Source organism: Nelumbo lutea, chromosome 6, assembly GCF_056320005.1.
Source record: "Nelumbo lutea isolate HS-2025 chromosome 6, American lotus-T2T, whole genome shotgun sequence".
Classification (NCBI taxonomy): Eukaryota; Viridiplantae; Streptophyta; class Magnoliopsida; order Proteales; family Nelumbonaceae; genus Nelumbo; species Nelumbo lutea.
The window spans coordinates 11,837,300-11,855,284 of NC_142689.1; the positions used below are offsets into that span (position 1 = coordinate 11,837,300).

General features: G+C 38.7%; 1 protein-coding gene across 2 annotated transcripts in view; it reads left to right on the top strand.

The window, feature by feature from the left end:
- Positions 1-17,985, top strand: part of CYP71 (cyclophilin71) — a 40,808-nt gene that overhangs the window by 9,667 nt on the left and 13,156 nt on the right. The window contains exons 3-5 of one of the 2 annotated variants that reach the window (XM_088949955.1): positions 6,652-6,740; positions 9,900-10,139; positions 10,256-10,377. In XM_088949955.1, the coding sequence (XP_088806081.1) occupies positions 6,652-6,740; positions 9,900-10,139; positions 10,256-10,377 (451 nt within the window). Of the gene's footprint in view, positions 1-6,651; positions 6,741-9,891; positions 10,140-10,255; positions 10,378-17,985 lie in introns of both variants that reach the window. The other variant, XM_088949956.1, reaches the window with a different exon arrangement.

The window sequence follows — 17,985 nt, forward strand, 5'->3', positions numbered from 1 at the left end:
TCATTAATTAAACTTGAAGTAAAAGTTTAGTACAGCAGTTGGTTCATTTCAACCAATCTCCAAATGTAAAAGTTTACATTTTTGCCCAAAACAAATGGTTTCTATCAACCCCTTGTTTTGCTACCATACCTACCAACTCATTTGTAGCTTTTCTAATCCAGCTAAATGTGACATTGAGTTCCCTTGTTAGGTGATCTATCTCCTTGAAGGTGTGCTTATTTGCTCCAAGGTGCTGAATTTGCCTTGTGCAAGATATCACCAATTTTGAATCTTCGACTTCCAGTTCTCGGAAAGCAAGATTTTGTGCTAATTTCGGTCCTTGCAACAATGCTATTATTTCAGATCCAACCTGATCACCAAAACCAATTGGTCCAGAATACATATCCAATACCATGCTTAAGTGATACCTAAAAACACCCCCTATGCCTGCCCTCCCTGGATTGCCCAACAAAGTTCAGCTTCAACTTATTTTCAGCTGGGGGTTTCCACTCCACTCTCACTGTCTTTCCTTTTATCTGTTTGTGCCACTTTTTATAAAGTTCTTACTATTTCATTAGTTGAGATTACTCTAAAAAGGTCTAATGTTTTTATTCAATGCGCAGCTCTGACTTTTATATGGCCTAATTAAGCTCTTCCTTAGACCTGCTGTTATCATTAAAGATTCTTTAGTTTCTTTCTTTCCAAATAGACCACACCACAACTGCTCTTACTTCCCTCCACATAATTCTCCCTCTCCTTTTTGTCTGCATCAGGAATTGGGGTTGAATTGGTTTATTGCATCTTGAGGGGTAACCCATCTGCAACCAAAGAGGGAACAGAAATAGTCCCAAATACATGACACAAGAGGATAAGATTGATAGATGAGGAATGGTCTTACCACAAGCTTTGCAAAGTATACACACATGAGGAGAGAGGCACAAGTTGGGCCTCCTTTTCTACAACATGTCGTAGGTATTAATCTTTCCAAGAAACACTTCCTAACAGAAGGCTAGAATTTTAGGAGGGATATGCTTGCACCAAATCTATTTTATCGGGAAGTTCACCCCCGAGGACTCATATAGGACAAGTAGGTTGAAAAAAGAAGCACAAGAAAAGAGTCCATCACTCCATCAGGTCAGGGAGACTAGATTCTACCATCATTCAAATTTTGATCTAAGACTGTATCCAACTTGGCCAACAAGAGAGCAAGAGATTCACATTCATTATCCCTTAAGCCCCTCTTGAAGCCAAAATATCAGTTTATCTCAGAAGGAGAGGTTGCACCAAATTTTGAAATAGGTTCAAATTCGTAAATGGAAAGAGAGTTGAGCAAAGGGAATTGTAGTTTGAGGGGCATGTCACCAATCCACAGATCCCCCCAAAACAAAACTATGTTCCCATAACCCACATCAAAGCGAGTGAAGATGAGAAAAGTTGGGAGTACATCTTGTATTTCTTCCCAAGGAGTTTGAAGGAGAGAGAGAGAAGCCACCTTTGCATCTTGGTCATTTTCCAAGATACCATGAATGCTTAAAATGATCCTGTGCGAAGGCTATCATCTTCTAGGGGAAACCTCCGGATTCTCCACAATCACTTTCCTAATAGAATTTCTCTGAATAAGGTTCCCAATATCTAGCCCTCCCTGTTCCTTAGATTTACACACCTGTTCCCACTTCACCAAGTGGTCCTTCCTTTCATCACCCAGTTCTCATAAGGAATCCCTCATATACTTTTCTAATCGCCTAGCCACTTTAACTGGAATGCGAATTGTGGACAAGTAATAAATGGGCAAATTGGCTAGTGTAGATTTATTTAGGGCAATTCTCCCTCCCATTGAGATGTAATTCCTTTTCCAAAGAGCCAATTTTTTAGCAACTCTCTCTAAAATAGGTTTCCAGAAGCCTTCTCCTCTTGAGTTGCCTCTCAATGGAAGCCCAATCCCCAAGGTATTCTAAAGGCTAATCTTTGACCTCACAGCCTAGGAGTCCTGCCAATGATTGAATTTCTTTCTCTCTCAAGTTGCTTCCTGCAACTCAAGTTACCCCCAATTCATCTTTCAAATTCTTCATATCACTTTCATGACTTCCCTCACAGGAAATGATTATATCATCTTAAAGTATTAATGAGTTACAATCATCTCATTTCTACCTACCCTCCAACCCCTAATCAGATTGGCCAGAGGAAGGGGTAATAGGTTTTCCCTATCTCAAGCCTCTTTTTGCTGGGAAGAAATTTCTAGCAATCAAAACTGAATAATTCACTAAACTAATACAACCCTTGATCCATTTTCTCCAACAGTCTTCTAGTCCTACTTTTCTTCAGTATGTTAAGAAGGAAAGACTAATCAACCATATCAAAGGACAGACAGCCCCTATTTTCTAGGTCCAATTTGCAAATAGATCCTTCCCTCTCTTCTTCTTCTTCTTCTTCTTCTTCTTCTTCTTCTTCTTCTGCTTCTTCTGCTATGCATTCATTTACAATTAGGATTTGGTCCACAATTTGCCTCCCACAAAAGCACCTTTAAATTGTCAAATTACTGAAGACAGAATCATCTTTAACCTTCCAGCCAGGAATATTGCATTGATTTTGTAAAGGCTATCCAGAAGACTTATCGGTCAAAATCCTTAGGGGTTTTGGTCATTTTCTTTTTTGGCACTAGGTCTAAGAAGGTTGCATTAGCTCCAGGAGAAATTTCCTCTTTTTGGTGAAATTCCACAAAGACTTCCATCAAATCCCCTTTTATTATTTCCCAATATTCCTAATAAAAATCCATATAAAAACCATCAAGGTTAGGGGCTTTAGATCTCTCCAGTGAGAATACTGCTTTTTTGACCTCTTCCACACTGAAACTTTTCTCTACAAAAACTGATTGGGCCACGGGTATTCTGTCCCACTTAAGCTCCTGTAAGTCTAAACTCCTTTCTCCTGAATTGGCAAAGATTACTTTGAAATGGTCTACAAAAGCCTTAATAACATCCTCGCCCATTCAACTTAATGCTTGAGATCAAGTTTTTCGTTCTCCCATTTGTCAAAGAATGAAAAGCATTTTGTATTTCCATCTACTTCTAGAAGCCACTTGCATCTCGACTTTTGTCTCCGAGAGATTTCCTCCTTGCATAGAATCTCTTCTAGCTCCACTTTCAAGCTCCTTTCTATTATATCCTTTCCACGACTCTCTCTCCTAGCCTCTTTAAGATCCAACTTCTCTATCCTTTTTGCACTCTTTTCCTTAAATTCCTCCAGTCTTCCAAATATTTTTCTGTACCAAGCTTTGATCCTCTCTTTTAATCTCTTCAATTTTTTAACATGGACAATTATCCCAACCAAATATATAATGGTGCATATGCTAGAATTGTTGACCATTCCACGACATATTGCGACGTAATGCTTTAGGGGGTGTTTATGTTTTTCTCTCTTACTGTTGAATATCATAAAAATTTTGTTCAATGATAGTGTGTGTGGAGCACAATCTAAAAACTGATGGGTATTAGAGATTGCATTCAGGATAAACTTCTATCTCTGTTACAGGGGCTTCATTTTCTTTTGGGGGGGTGGGGCTCTCTGTGTTATATCAACCTAGAAGTGCAAGGTAATTCACTAGTAATTATAGGGGTGGATGCATGAATAAGTTGTTCATACTTCCATCCAGGAGATGGGGTCTATGGCTGGTATGAACAGCTTCTTTTACTTTCATAGGGTGAATATCTGAACAAACTGATAGAGAATAATTTCTCTGAGGCTTTTATACCCCTGGTTAAGGGTTTTGTTCTGTTGCTAACTTGGTTATTGTGCACAGAACCACTCAAAGTCGGTAGTTCCTTTGGAATGAGCCCATTAGAGAAATGCCTACAGCCACTCCATGCACGTTAGCCCTACTTACCTATTCTCTCTTTTGTGTCACCCTCCCTTGTTGCCCTGAGCCATCTAAACCCGCTTTAAAAGTCATATTCACTTATGGAATGAAACTTAGTTTGATTAACGAATCAGTTTATTTTAAATTGAACAATATATACACATATGGTTACATGTATTCTCCACATGGGTCATCATCAGACAAAACTTTTGCTTTTTAAACTTGGTTCTCCAGTGGATTGATATCAACTTATGTTCTCAATCCACCATGATTCTGGGCACTAAGAATCTAAGGTTGGTTTCTATCTTGTAGAGGGGGAGTAGCATATTGAGGGTAGATCTTGGTTTTACTTTGTGACGAAGATGAAGCTCTGTTTTTTGTTTTTTCTATCTCATTATTTTCTTGATTTAGTAAAATCTTCTTATCAGTTATCAGTTACGAACAGAAAAAAGTGGAACACATGTTACCCGGATATGACAAAGACACTTCTGGATACTGTATTGGGTGTGTAATTTATACTAAAAATTGAAGTATCCAACACAATATGGCACCCATGTACAGGCATCCAGGTATCATAGGTGGGGCGCAAAGAAAGTGATTAGGCTGAACTTTAAAAGAATGGAATAATAATGATGCTTTGTTGGCAATTACTCAAACAAAACAATGCTGTCAACTCCTGGGTACCAAGTAAATCTTTCTATATGTATGTATGTATCTTATACAAACAAGAAAATGAGTAATTGTATTAAAGTGAATAAAGTATAATTAAGCATATTCCCTTGGGAATAATATGAAAACATATGCCCAAGAGCATGGAAATGGGTCTGTACATGATCAGCAAAAAACACAAATAACTTGGTAGAGAATAGCTTTAAACAAGTCATTTATTGTAATTACCCATCTAGATAGACTATAGGCAGTTGATTTGGTGGATATTGGAACCCATCTCAAATTCTTAACAAGGTTTTGACTATTGAGCATGACTACAAAGTTCCAAAGAACATACCTTTTTCGCCTGATAAATTACTTCTAAACAAGTCTGCACTCGATGAGTTTGTTTCAATTTCAACTCTCTGAATATAAAATGGCGGTAAACTAGTGGTGACTTTGAGGATGTGGCATAGGCTTAGCTTCATAGGAGAGATTGATTATTTCCATTGTTGAACACTCCATTGGTATCTGAAGGACCTGTATTACCCATTAACACCCATCAAAGTTCTATTTGATGTCATCCTCTGCAAGAGGAGAATGATGGACTATCTCAGCTGTGCATACATGTGCTTGGTGGGGTGGGGATGTGGTAAGGGGAGGAGGGACTGATCTTTTACTGGTATTACTTCTCCCTGATAATATAATTCTCAAGAAACCTCTGATAATATGTGCTATTAACCCAGTGGATAATTACCCTTACAGTAATCATGCACGTGAAATTTAATACATATGCCTAAAACCTGTCATGATCCTTATGATGCAACATATTTTGTTAGTGCTCCTTTTCTATCTTATTCTCCACAAGTCAGGTTTGATTCCAGGCTTTCTTTTTTTTCCTGGTGGGCTTGGAGAGCTAGCCTCTTGGTAGCTTTAGCCCAGCTTGACCTTGGCCTAACCCAAGCCCGGCCCAACTAGACAAACAACTTTTTAGTGACTTTAAAAACATGCATATATATATATATATATATATATATATATATATATATATATATATATATACACATGCGTGCTTATATGCAAGATGTACAAAATTCCTAATTAGAGCTTTAAATTAGTGATAATAAATAGGTTCATGCAACTTTATTGAGCCTAATAGGTTCATGCAACTTTATTGAGCCTAATAGGTTCACTTGAGCCCAACTGACCAACCCAAGCTTGACTTGGGCTTCGGTCCAACCTGAGTATGTCGATTTTCAGTTCAGGCTAGGCTTGGTTTGGAAGCACTGGGCTTGACCTCAGGCCCAATTGGGGCTCATGCCTTAGGTCCAATATTTAGGGTTTGGGCCTGAGGCCCTGGGTTGACCTTAAACATGGTCCAGCCCACCCGACCTGTATCTCTATGAGGGATAAGCCCCCTATGTGCTTATGGTGCATGGTACCATGCATTTCATTAAATGGGTGAGGGTAAACCATTTCCTATACGAGTCCTCAAAATTTAATTTTATAATTCATTTAAATTCCATTAAAAGATAAAAATTTTAATAAAATACAATAGTTGGGAAGTTTTATTATTTTAGGACGAAAAAGCAAAGGACATACAACTTTCTTATTGCTTGAGTTGAGTTGGACTTGGACTGGCTTAGCTCAATTGGGAATGTCACATGTTCCTTCCTTTTCAATTTCACATAGTAATGCCCGTGCATCGTATAGGTCTCGGCTAGTATAATTCAAAACATGTGATATTCCTTATGATGCGACATATTTTGTTAGTGTTCTATTTTTATCTTGTTCCCCACAATTAAGGTTTAATTTCTTTTGTATTTAGAAGTTTCTATGTCTCTTTATGGTTACATTTTCTTGTTGGCAAATTTGAGTAATAAAAAACTGATGCTCTCCTTCCCCACTTTTAATTTTATGACCTTTTGAACTTGAGGGTGCCTATTACCATATATCAGGCCAACCATTGGTTTTATAATCCTTTCAGTTGTTAAGACACTAATTTAGTGGGTTACTTCCAGTGATTGATAACAATGGTACAACGATTTCATTGGATAATAATTAATTATGCCGAGGTTATTTTGCATCAGGTCTCAAGTTTATGGAATATAGTTGAAACTGAGATTTCTTGTTGGTGCACTGATTGTTTTGCCCTGATTCTTGAATTTTAGGTCATTTGAAATTTTGGAAGAAAAAGGCAATTGGAGTTGAGTTTGCTAAGCATTTCAGATCTCATCTTGGTCCCATTGAAGGGCTGGCTGTGAGTTTGTCCCGCTAGCATATTTAAGATTACTCATTACTGCTGTTGTTCTATAAAGATTTCCTCTTTTTTTGATAGTACCATGTTTGAAGATTGTATTTCCTTATATGATGTTGGTTGGATTTATTATGTTTTTTGTTGGTATGTTCTATTGCAACCTTGAATATATCATGCAATAAGAGATTATGTATGTTGACCCCCAAGGCTTTAGTGTGCTGGCCAAGGAATAATAATTAGGCTTCTTGGCGTACTGGCTTGTAATGAGGGAGATCAAACATTTGTCAACAGAGCTGTCTGTCACTTCATATGGACACAAAGAACAACAAAACGAATAGTGAATAGGGTACAACTGTTTTTGAAGAACTTATCACAATGATGTACAGATATAAATGAGACAAATTGGGTGTAGCCGTGGCTAGCCCAACAAAATGCTTTATATTGTGCTGTACATATGTAGGACAAGGTAGGTGGTTTCACAAATTCCAGAATTCAGATCTGGTGGTGGTCTTTGTGAGGTGAAGAAGGGGCTTTGGGTGATTATTATTATTATTATTATCATTATCGTTATCATTATTATTATTATTGGGTTTTAGGCTTTGGGTGATTAGGGATGAAGAATAGGGATGGAAAGGCAAGTACACAGCCTACTATCCAGTATCCACCATAGAATGAGCAAGACATCAGAAAGAGATAAATCACTTGGAAGAAGAAATAGGTAAGAAAGAGATAGGGTAAAAAGAGAAACAAACCTAGCAATAAACGGAATTCATTAAACCAAACTTTGTTTTATCAAATAGATCCTCCCAATGTGGAATTGTGATGCTGAACATTTGAAATTGAATATCCCTTTATGGACACCCATTTAGACTAGGAAACTGATGTAAATCAACTCCTAATTGCTTTGAAACTAAAACATAAGGCTCCAATCCTGGGAGGAATTGGTTTACTCCAAACTTCCTTGACTGGGAAAGGTTGCCCAAGGCCATCAAAAGGTTGCACTAGAGCTTTAAAGAACGAGGCACAAGAAAAGGCACCAGAGGAAGATAAAGTCCAAATCCGGTTATCCTCACTTGAAGGATCTAACACCACCCTTTCCTGTATTTGAATGAAGGCTGAAATAATGTTAAATTCAGTGTCTTTGAGATCCCTTCTGAAGCCAAAATCCCACTCAAACGCATAACTTGAGTCAGAAGGAACAAGAAACGTGGATACATGCTCATTTTTTATCCTTGACAGGGAATACAAGGAAGGATATTGTTCTTTCAATGATGTGTCCCCCACCCAATTATTCTCCCAAAATTTTACAAGGTTTCCAGAGCACAAGTCATACCTTATAAAAGGCAAGAAAGATGATAGACTGGCATGAATAGATTTCCAAGGAGAGGCTCTTGTAGCCCTAGTCAATGCTCTTGCATCCCATCCATCAACCGTTTGCCCATGAAGGCACGAATGCTTAGAATCACCTTGGCCCACAACTTATCCCTATCTGTTGTCTGTCTCCATAACCCTTTCCCCAATAGAGCCTCATTTTTTTTTCCGAATATTTCCTATACCTAATCCACCAACACTCTTACTTCTAGTAACCACCTCTCAATTGAATGTGTGGTCTCTTTTCTCCTCCCCTGGTTCCCATAGAAAGTCCATGAACTTTTTCAAACTTCTACTCACCCTTTTTGTATCTTCAAAGTTGAAAATTGATAGGAAATAGAAAGGTAAATTGGCCAAAGTGGACTTTGTCAATGTAATCATACCACCCTAAGAAAGATAGTTTTTCTTCCATGTTGCTAGTCTCTTTGTGAATCTATCAACCTCTGGGTTCCAAAAACTGCTATTTCTCGGAGGTACGCCCTCATAATTCAGTGGCCAATGAGAGACTGCATATCCCAAAATATCTGCCCTATCTACAACTTCCCTCTCATCTATATTAACCCCAATTACATAGCTCTTATCAAAATTTACTTTCAGATTTGATTTGCTCAAATAATTGAACCATCAACTTCAAATTCCTGACCCACTTGACATCTTCTTCTTCACAAAACAAGATAGTGTCATTTGCAAACTGAAATGAGTGATTGGAGCCCTTTTCCTTCCAACTCTCCACCCCTCACCAGGTTTCTAGAATTTTCACTAGTAATTAGTCTACCAGAACTTCAGCAATTAATTTGAAGAGGAAAGGAGAGAGTGGGTCCCCTTGTCTAATTCCTGTAGTGGCTGGAAAATGATCCACCACAGTTCTGTTCACCAAAATAGAGTAGTGACAAATCCTAATGCAGGCCTGCACCAACATACACACTATCTCTCATCAAAACCAAAATTTTACAACATTTCCAGCAATAAAGACCAGTCAACAATATCACAAGTCTTTTCTAGATCCAACATGCAAACCAGACCCTTTTTTCCATCTCTTCTCAACTCCTCCACACTATCATTGGAATATGGAAATTTGCTAATAAAAAAAAAAGAAGTTTTAAGTGGCTGGCCCTTGTCTAATTCCTGTAGTGGCTGGAAAATGATCCACCACAGTTCTGTTCACCAAAATAGAGTAGTGGCAAATCCTAATGCAGGCCTGCACCAACATGCACACCATCTCTCATCAAAACCAAATTTTTACAACACTTCCAGCAATAAAGACCAGTCAACAATATCACAAGTCTTTTCTAGATCCAACATGCAAACCAGACCCTTTTTTCCATCTCTTCTCAACTCCTCCACACTATCATTGGAATTTGGAAATTTGCTAATAAAAAAAAGAAGTTTTAAGTGGCTTGCCCAGGACATGTAGATAGAACTGCAGTGGGTAAAGAAAAGTGCTAATTCTTTTGCTGATACACTTGCAAAACAAGGGGTGGGAAGGGATAGTTTATTTTGGGCTTTGTTGTAATTTGAACTTCTATCCGGGGAGGGTTAAGAGAGTTTAACTCGCCCCTTGCTTTCTTGTTTCTGTTTCTGATTAATATTTATTAAGAGTTTCAGTTATTGATAAAAAAACAGTTATTTCATCTTTTACAGAGAAAAGTTTTACCTTTGTCATTAGTCTGTCTGTTTCATCTAGTATCTTCTTTTCCAACTTTTGAGCTAATTCTGCATGTAATTCTCTTATTGGCAAACTGTTTTTTCCATACAAGCAATCATCAACCATGATGTGGTTCAGTAATGCAGGTTAGTGTTGATGGCTTGCTTTGCTGTACAATTTCAAGTGATCGTTCTGTGAAGATATATGATGTTGTCAACTATGACATGATGGTCATGATACGTTTACCATTTGTTCCTGGATCAGTTGAATGGGTCTACAAACAAGGTGATGTTAAAGCTAAGCTTGCCATTAGCGATCGGAACTCCCCAAACGTGCATATTTTTGATGCACGAGCTGGTTCAAATGAACCCATTATCTCCAAAGAGGTTTGCCAGATTTTTTTTTCTTTTGATATTTTGGGGCATGACATGAAGCTTTCTAAATCCCACATGTTTGTTCTTATTTTGATCTATGCTTTCTTTGTTTTGTGCCTTCCATGCAGATACACATGGGTCCTGTAAAAGTCATGAAATACAATCATGTCTTTGACACTGTTATATCTGCAGACGGCAAAGGAATAATAGAGTACTGGTGTCCTGCTACACTACAGTTTCCAGAAGACAGGTATTTTCATGGGGTTGCCATCCACACCCATACACATATTCGGTAGCATCATGGGATTCTCAAGTTAGACCTGTTTTATAGCTATAATTGTTGTTGTCTATTCCCATCCTGATAGACTAGCGATTGCTTGCCTATGCAACCCCCTCCCCTTGAATATGGATGCCTAAATCATCTGTTAATCCTGGTCCATCTAGGATTGCTGGTGTTTGTGCACAGCAGAAATGCTGTCTTATTTTCCCATGCAAAGCCTCTGAGGTTTGAAACCCTCAAGGGTAAGCTTCTTTCTTTCCTCCAAAGTTAATATATTGTCATTATCTTTGGGCTTTGAGAGGACCATTATTAAAATTACTCTAAATAGTCACTGGGTGCTCCTGGGCAATCTGCACTTCTTTGTGGAGAGTGGGTGCTTTCAGTGTAAAGAGAAAAATACTGTGGAATTTGCATATGGTTCGTCTGGAAAGAAAGGATTCACACAATATTTGAATCAAGGTATCCACTGTAGGAGTTCTTGGAAAAATTGAGAAGTCTATTATTTGATGGGCTGGGATACTCAAACAGTTGAAGGAATTGAGCAGGACCATTTCAGGAGTCAATGGGACAGCATAGTTTTTTTATTCTTCTTAATGTAATAGGGGCTCTCTGATTGAAGCTCCTCTCTTATATTTCATTATTCTGCTCGGTGTAAAGAGAAAATACTATGGAATTTGCTTCCTTTTTTACTTGTCCCCGTATACCCCTTTGTCTACAAATTGGGACCTTGGCTTCCGTAGAGGGTTGAGGGATGAGGAGTCCTTATCAGCTTCTGAGCTCTTATTGTTACTTGATTCCGTTTGTTTGGACCCACTCAGTTCTGATAGGAGGATTTGGACTTTGACTCCGAAAGGGTCGTTTACTTGTGCATCTTTCTTTAACTCCCTTTGCTCTAGCTCCTCTCCTTGTGCTTTCCCAGTTAAGGAAGTTTGGTCTAGGCCTATTCCCCCAAATATAGCTGCGTTTTGTTGGGAAGTTTTCTACAGTAAAATCAATACGATGAATAACTTGCAGAAGAAAAGACCCTTCTTATGTTTATCCCCTAATTGGTGTACTTTGTGCACAGCACAGTTTGAGGACTGTTACCACTTATTGATTTCTTGTCCTTTTGCTGCAGCCATTTGGAACTAGGTTTTTGACTTGTTTGAGTGCAGGTGGAACTTTCCAACTGAGGTAAATTTGTTGTTCTCCCCTTCTACCTTTGTGTGGACCACAAAAAGAGGGAGAATTATGTTGGAGTGTATAAGAGCAGCTCTCCTTTGGACTATTTGGGAAGATTGAAATTCCAGAATTTTTCAGGAGAAGGAAAGAAGCATTCTTGAGGTCAAGGACTATATTCTTACAAGGACTATTTTGTGGTTGAAATCCTTAAAGCTCTTTGACAATTACTCCTTTGATGATTTAATGAGGAATTGGTCTGCAGTTGCCTTCACCTCTTCTAGGAAACCTAGAGTTCAAGTAACTTAGACTCCACCGATGGAGGGTTTTGTTAAGCTGAATTTTGACGGAAGTAGTCAGGGTAACCCAGGTCTGTCTGGGATTGGTGGTGTACTTAGAAATGAGAACAGCAATATCATTGCCTTTTTCTCGGGACCGGTGGAAATAGGAGACTCTGTGAGGGCTGGACTCTTAGCTGCAGCACAAGGGATACAGATTGCTTATCAACTTGGAGTGCGGAACTTAATAATTGAAGGAGATTCCAAGGTGGTAGTAGGATGGTTGGCTGACCCGGGTACTGTCACTTGGCAGTTTAAGGATATTTTAAAAAAGGTCAAATGGCTATTAAGGTACATGATAGTCAGATTTCAGTGGTTGGGGAGATCGGTTAATGCCTTGGCTGATTGTCTTGCCAAACAAGGGGCTACTCGGGGCTCCTTATATTGGGCCTCTCTGTAATTTTCATGTCCTTTGTTATGTTTAGTAACCAAAGGGTCGATGGTTTCATCCATCTCCCCTCCTTAAAGTGGAGGTAGCATCTCATGCCTCTCCATAAATTGTACCTTCTTTGGTTTTGAATTAATAAATCTTACAATTCACCGATAAAAAAAAAAGGGATCCACCATGGGAGTGCTAGGAATAATTGAAAGTCTATTATTTGATGACTGGGATACTCAAGCAGTTGAAGGAATTGAGCAGGACCATTTCAGGAATCAATAGGGCAGCTCTCTGATTGAATCTCCCACTCTTATATTTCATTATTCTACTCTTTGTTTTTTTTTTATCAATAACAAAAACCTTATTCACTAATTAATACAGTATATACAGGTTTACATTCATTATTCTGCTTTTAAGTATTTCTCTTGGAAGGAACCTCTCCCTTGGGGTGAGAGATGTTCTTGAGGTCTATGGAGGCTTACTTCAGATGCAAGGTCATTGACTTCGATGCTGAAACACCTATTTTCCTGGGTGCTAGGAACCTGCCACCTGCCAAACAGTTTGCTGATTATGTGCGGAATGTCTTATATTGGTGTTCTTATTCATGGAGTTGAATCATTTGATTCCATTTGGAGCTTTGGGGACTATGAGAAAGATTAAAGATAATTTTCATGTTGGTACCTCTGGAAGAAAATTGCTTCATAAGAAATATTTGGAAACTTGTTAATTTTCTCATCTATGGTTTGCGATAGTGGTCTAGCATCCTTCACTTTACTTCCCTTTTCTCTTTGCAAGGTGAGGGTGTGATACAAATACAAAAACTAGGAATGAATCTATGGAGTATTAAACTATTACTTCAATTTTCCAATTCCTACACTAATTTCAAAATTTTTAGGTGATAGGATATTGGTATTGTTTAGGGTCCATTACTTGGTGTAATGGTAAAATCTCAGGCTGTCAAGAGAGAAGGGAGGTTCGAGTCTAAGAGTGGACAATGTGTAAAAATAAAAAATAAAAAAAAAAAGAAAAAAAAAAGATTAAGACCATATTTAGTCTGCCCTTTGTGAGGCCAGTTAGCTTGGACCAACATTGGGTAATGGTCTTCCTGTCTTAGGATATAGTATTGTTTCAGATTATTTATTTATTTTTTAGTTGTAGGTGTCTTAAGAATAGGGTCTTGTTTTTTAGAATTTTATTGCTATCTTAAAATTAATATTTATGGTAAAGGCTTACTATTTATTTAGTTGGACTAGGAAAGTGCTACTGGAGTTAAATGTTAAGAGTTAGAGTCCTTATTTTAGTGCCCTATGGGTTACCTATGGATTGTCTTAGTTTTATAGCAATTAGAATTTTATAGCTTGTTTTGGGTCGATTTCCTAGTTAAAACTGGAGTCTGTAAGGGAACATCTGAGATCATGAGTCTATTAATAGTGTCATTTATATGGAGTTTAAAATGAGTAGATTTGATGAAATAAAGTTTGATTTGGCAAATTCTAGCTGTTGCTAGGACTTTTTCCACTCTCACCTAAATTTTCTTACCCATCCTTTGTGCTGATTTGATTAGTCAGCCTTTTCCCATTAAAAAATCCTTTGGTGGAAAGCGAGTTATCTACTTGCATTTCTACCCTTATTCTTCTTCCTAGATCACCTTCTCTGGTGGCTAACCGGAGAAATGGATATAAATGTTGGGTGGGTTAAGAGAAGTTCTAATTCCGTCGCATATGCTTTAGTCAATCAGGGGGTTGGGGGAGAATCTCTGTTCTGGGTACAATTGTAAGGGAATTGGATTTGTTGGGGGAGAGATAAGAGGTTTTATCTCTCATGGTCTTAGTCTGTATTTTTATGTGCTGTTCATTTTCTTCTTACTTTATTTAATAAAATGCTTGAGTTATTGATAAAAAAATATCCTTTCTTTCACTAATAAAAAAAGTAGCCTTTCTTTCTCCCCTACAAAAAGCCCACCTGTAGGTCTTAAACTAGTAGGACCCCTTCCTTGTCCTAAATCGCTTTGGTATCAAAGCCACATTTGCAAGTATCAAAGTCAAATCAAGAAGTGTCAGAGCAAAATCCAAGGGTATTAGAAATGATAAAAAAAATCCAAGGGTACTAGAGACATATCTAGAGATATCTTGGGAAAACACGGTGAACCCTACTGTGAAAGAAGTCAATGCCAACTTGATGATTTGGGTAATTGCCCCGAAGAAGAGAAGGTTTGAATCCATGATTGAGTTGACTCTGTTGCATCTATAGTCAGCTCTTTGGAATGGAAAGTTGCTGTAATGGATCATAAACTTGACATTTGCACATTTTTTCTGTCTTGGTATGCCATGCAACTGGGCCAAGGTGGAACCCCCAAACCCTTGACCAAAGTGGTAGGGAAAATTGGGGATTTGTGCAAAGGTTACTTGGAGACTAAGAACTCTTGTCTAGCATTTTTTTAATTTTTGTAGAATTTTTGCATTTTTATGCCTAGCTTCAAGAAGTCGTTCACCTTTCCTTGTGCTTCGCTAGCAAAATGCCCCTAAAACACTATACATATGCATATTTGTCTGCATGCGTGTATGTTATTTTATATTTATATAAAGCATTACACATTTTATGCATATATTATATGCCATATAACATAAAGTGTTACATATACTTTTAACATAATGTATTTGGTCATGGGCTTGTGCCCAGCCCATGATACTTGCCTATTTTATCCATGTCAGTGCACTCCAGTGATTTAAAAGGCATGTTTAGGCACACATGCGAGGCACATTTTAGGGTAGGCGCCTTGTCCAGGTGCTACGTACAACACTTTCAAAAGGCGTACACCTGGTGCGCCTAGGCATGTACCTTTTGAAAATTGTACGCTTTTTTGCTTTTTTTTGAACACCCTATTTGCTAATGTTGTTCATTCATTCATCTTAATAAAATATCTTCTTAAAAGGCAAATAAAATTATAAAATCATTATTTTTGTGTGATAATTAAGAATTTAAGATCCTAACATGGACTTGTTTGGGCTTGCCTTGAGGGGCGTGGTATAGGGCGACTTGTACAATTAGGAATGTAATATGTTTTAGGTCACATTAGCTACTTGAAGTAATGCAATTGAAGAAAAAAAGAGATTGTGGACACAAGGCAAGGGTGGGAAAACCAAAGTTTCTTTTGCTCAGGCAGTTGCTTGTGGACCTAAGCAATTTACTCCAGTGGAGAGGAATGGGGTCCGAGTGCAATATGGGAGGAGGGAGGTGATTCATTGGGTCGAGCAGAGGCATTGGTAGCCTCGGGAATATGCACGGGGGTCCAACCAACAAGCCCATCTCTAAATTGTAATTCTGGGCCCAGTAGGCCCGAAAAGTTAAGTGGGCTATGCTTAAAAGACCCAAGAGTGAGGGGGGTGCGTGACAACTTAAAGGAGCACGTGACAAGGTTGGCTCCTCAGGTAGACAGTAAAATCCATATACCATAGTCTTCCTCGAGCCCTTTCTCTCGTTCGAACAGTTCAGCGAAGGTCTCCAGCTCATTACAATGGAGACCGTTGAAGAAGATGCTGCGCAAGGAACAAGAACGCCGTAACCCTAGGAGTGTGAAGAGCAGTGAGGTTTTTGATTATGAATCAGAAAGATTGACAGATAATGAAGAACTTTTTGATTCCGATTCCGATTTGGAAGAAACCATTAGCTTGGGAAGTATCGACCTCCAAAAACCAAGAGATATACTGGCAGAGGGTAGCCTAAACACTGAACTGTTATTCCTAGAGGAGGAGATGGATTTGCAAGATTCTAGTAATATCGAAACGCAAAGAAGAGTGAGCCTTAGTAGCGGAGAACAGATCTTTCCCAAACTGGGTATGCTATACAAAAGACATGTGGAGTTGGGAACAATTAAAGAGGTAAGGCAGAGTGCATCCCGACCAATAAACGAGTCCATTCCATATGTGCAACCTAGTCAGGACATCATGCCAGAGAGACAAGAATCAGACTTGGAGCCTTACCTAAGGATTCGCATAGAGGGAAAGATAAGTGAAGTTTCTATGACTGTGGAGGGTGAGGAAGTATTGGTTGTACCTAGTCTGCTTCCATGGCTGAGTCCGGAAAAGGGGAAGGGCTTAGTCTTGACTCCAAGAATTGATACCCAGCAGCCGGTCCACATGCAACCATCTTTGCTAATTCCAAGTAAGCCTGTCCATTTGGTTTTAGATACTAACTTGGGTTCTCTGCCTGTAACAGATGTCCTGGAAGCCCAACCAGACTAACCAAATGGTAGCAAGGAAGTGGCGATTGATAATGATGGAGTCTGATCAGAGAAGGGAGTTGGGTTGTTAGAAAGCAAAAAGGAGGAGTTAGAATGGATTTGGGAGCAGATTTGTGCCTTGCTGGAGGAATATAGATAGGAGGAAATGATAGAGGTGTCTCTAAAAAACCCTGAATCAGAGGCAAGAACCAATAGATTGGGTCAGGAATTAGGAAATAAAGGGCAGAATAGGAAGTCAATGGGAAATAAGGGTAGGAAAAAGAAGAAAAAGTTTGAAGTAGAGAGACTAATAATGGACATTGAAGGGGATATCGAGTTTAGTGGCAGAGGGGAAAGAAAGAAGGGTTCTAAATGAAGGAACACTATATTGGTGGGCTAAATTCTTGAAAGGTAATGAAGATTATAAGCTGGAATGTAAGGGGTTTGGGTAGTGCCAGAAAAAGGAGAGCGATTAAGGATCTACTTAGGAGAGAAAGACCTGATGTTGTGATGTTGTAGGAGACAAAATTAGCTGAATTGGATAGAAGGTGGGTCAGGAGATCTGGAAAATAAGAGGGGTAAGATGGTGCTCAACTCTGTCGTGGGGAGCCTCGGGGGGAATAGTAACTTTGTGGAGGGAGAACTTCGTAGAACCAGTAGAGGAGCTAATAGGAAACTTCACTGTATCCCTAAAATTCAGAATGATGGAAGATGGATTTATTTGGGTGCTAACAAATGTGTATGGTCCAAATAATCATAGAGAGAGGAATGAGTTATGGGAGGAGCTTCATGGAATTCAAGGTTCGTGGGAAGGTCCTTGGTGTTTGGGGGGTGATTTTAATGCAATGAGATTCACAAATTAGTCAAATAATCCTAGGCATTACAACTAGTATGAGGAAGTTCATTGACTTCATAAATTCCTATGAGTTACGGGAGCTTCCTTTACTACAGGCTACCTACACTTGGTCCAACTTTCAAGAAAACCCAACCTGCTCAAAGCTTGATAGATTCCTATTTAATGAGGGTTGGGAGAGCCACTGGATAGGTTTGGTGGCTAAGGCCCTACCTAGGATAACCTCTGATCACTACCCTATAGAAGTAGGACAAGAACCTCTTGGTAATGGACCTAGACCATTCAGGTTTGAAAATATGTGGCTGACACACCTGGACTTCTTGTCTAAGGTTAAGGAATGGTGAAGTGAAGAGATGAGAGAAGTGAAATGGGATGGGGTTAGATTCTACAAAAAATTAAAAAGGTTGAGAGGCAAAATATAATTGAATAAGGATCAATTTGGAAGAGTGGAGGAGGTAAAAGCTAGATTTATGGTTCAGATTGAGGAGTTAGATGCAAAAGAATCCCAAGGGATAATGGATGAGAAAGGTAGAGAAATGAGGAGGAAACTGAAAAAGGAGTTAGAGGAGACTTTGTTGAGGGAGATCTCTTGGAGACAAAAATCTAGACATAAGTGGATCAAGGAAGGGGA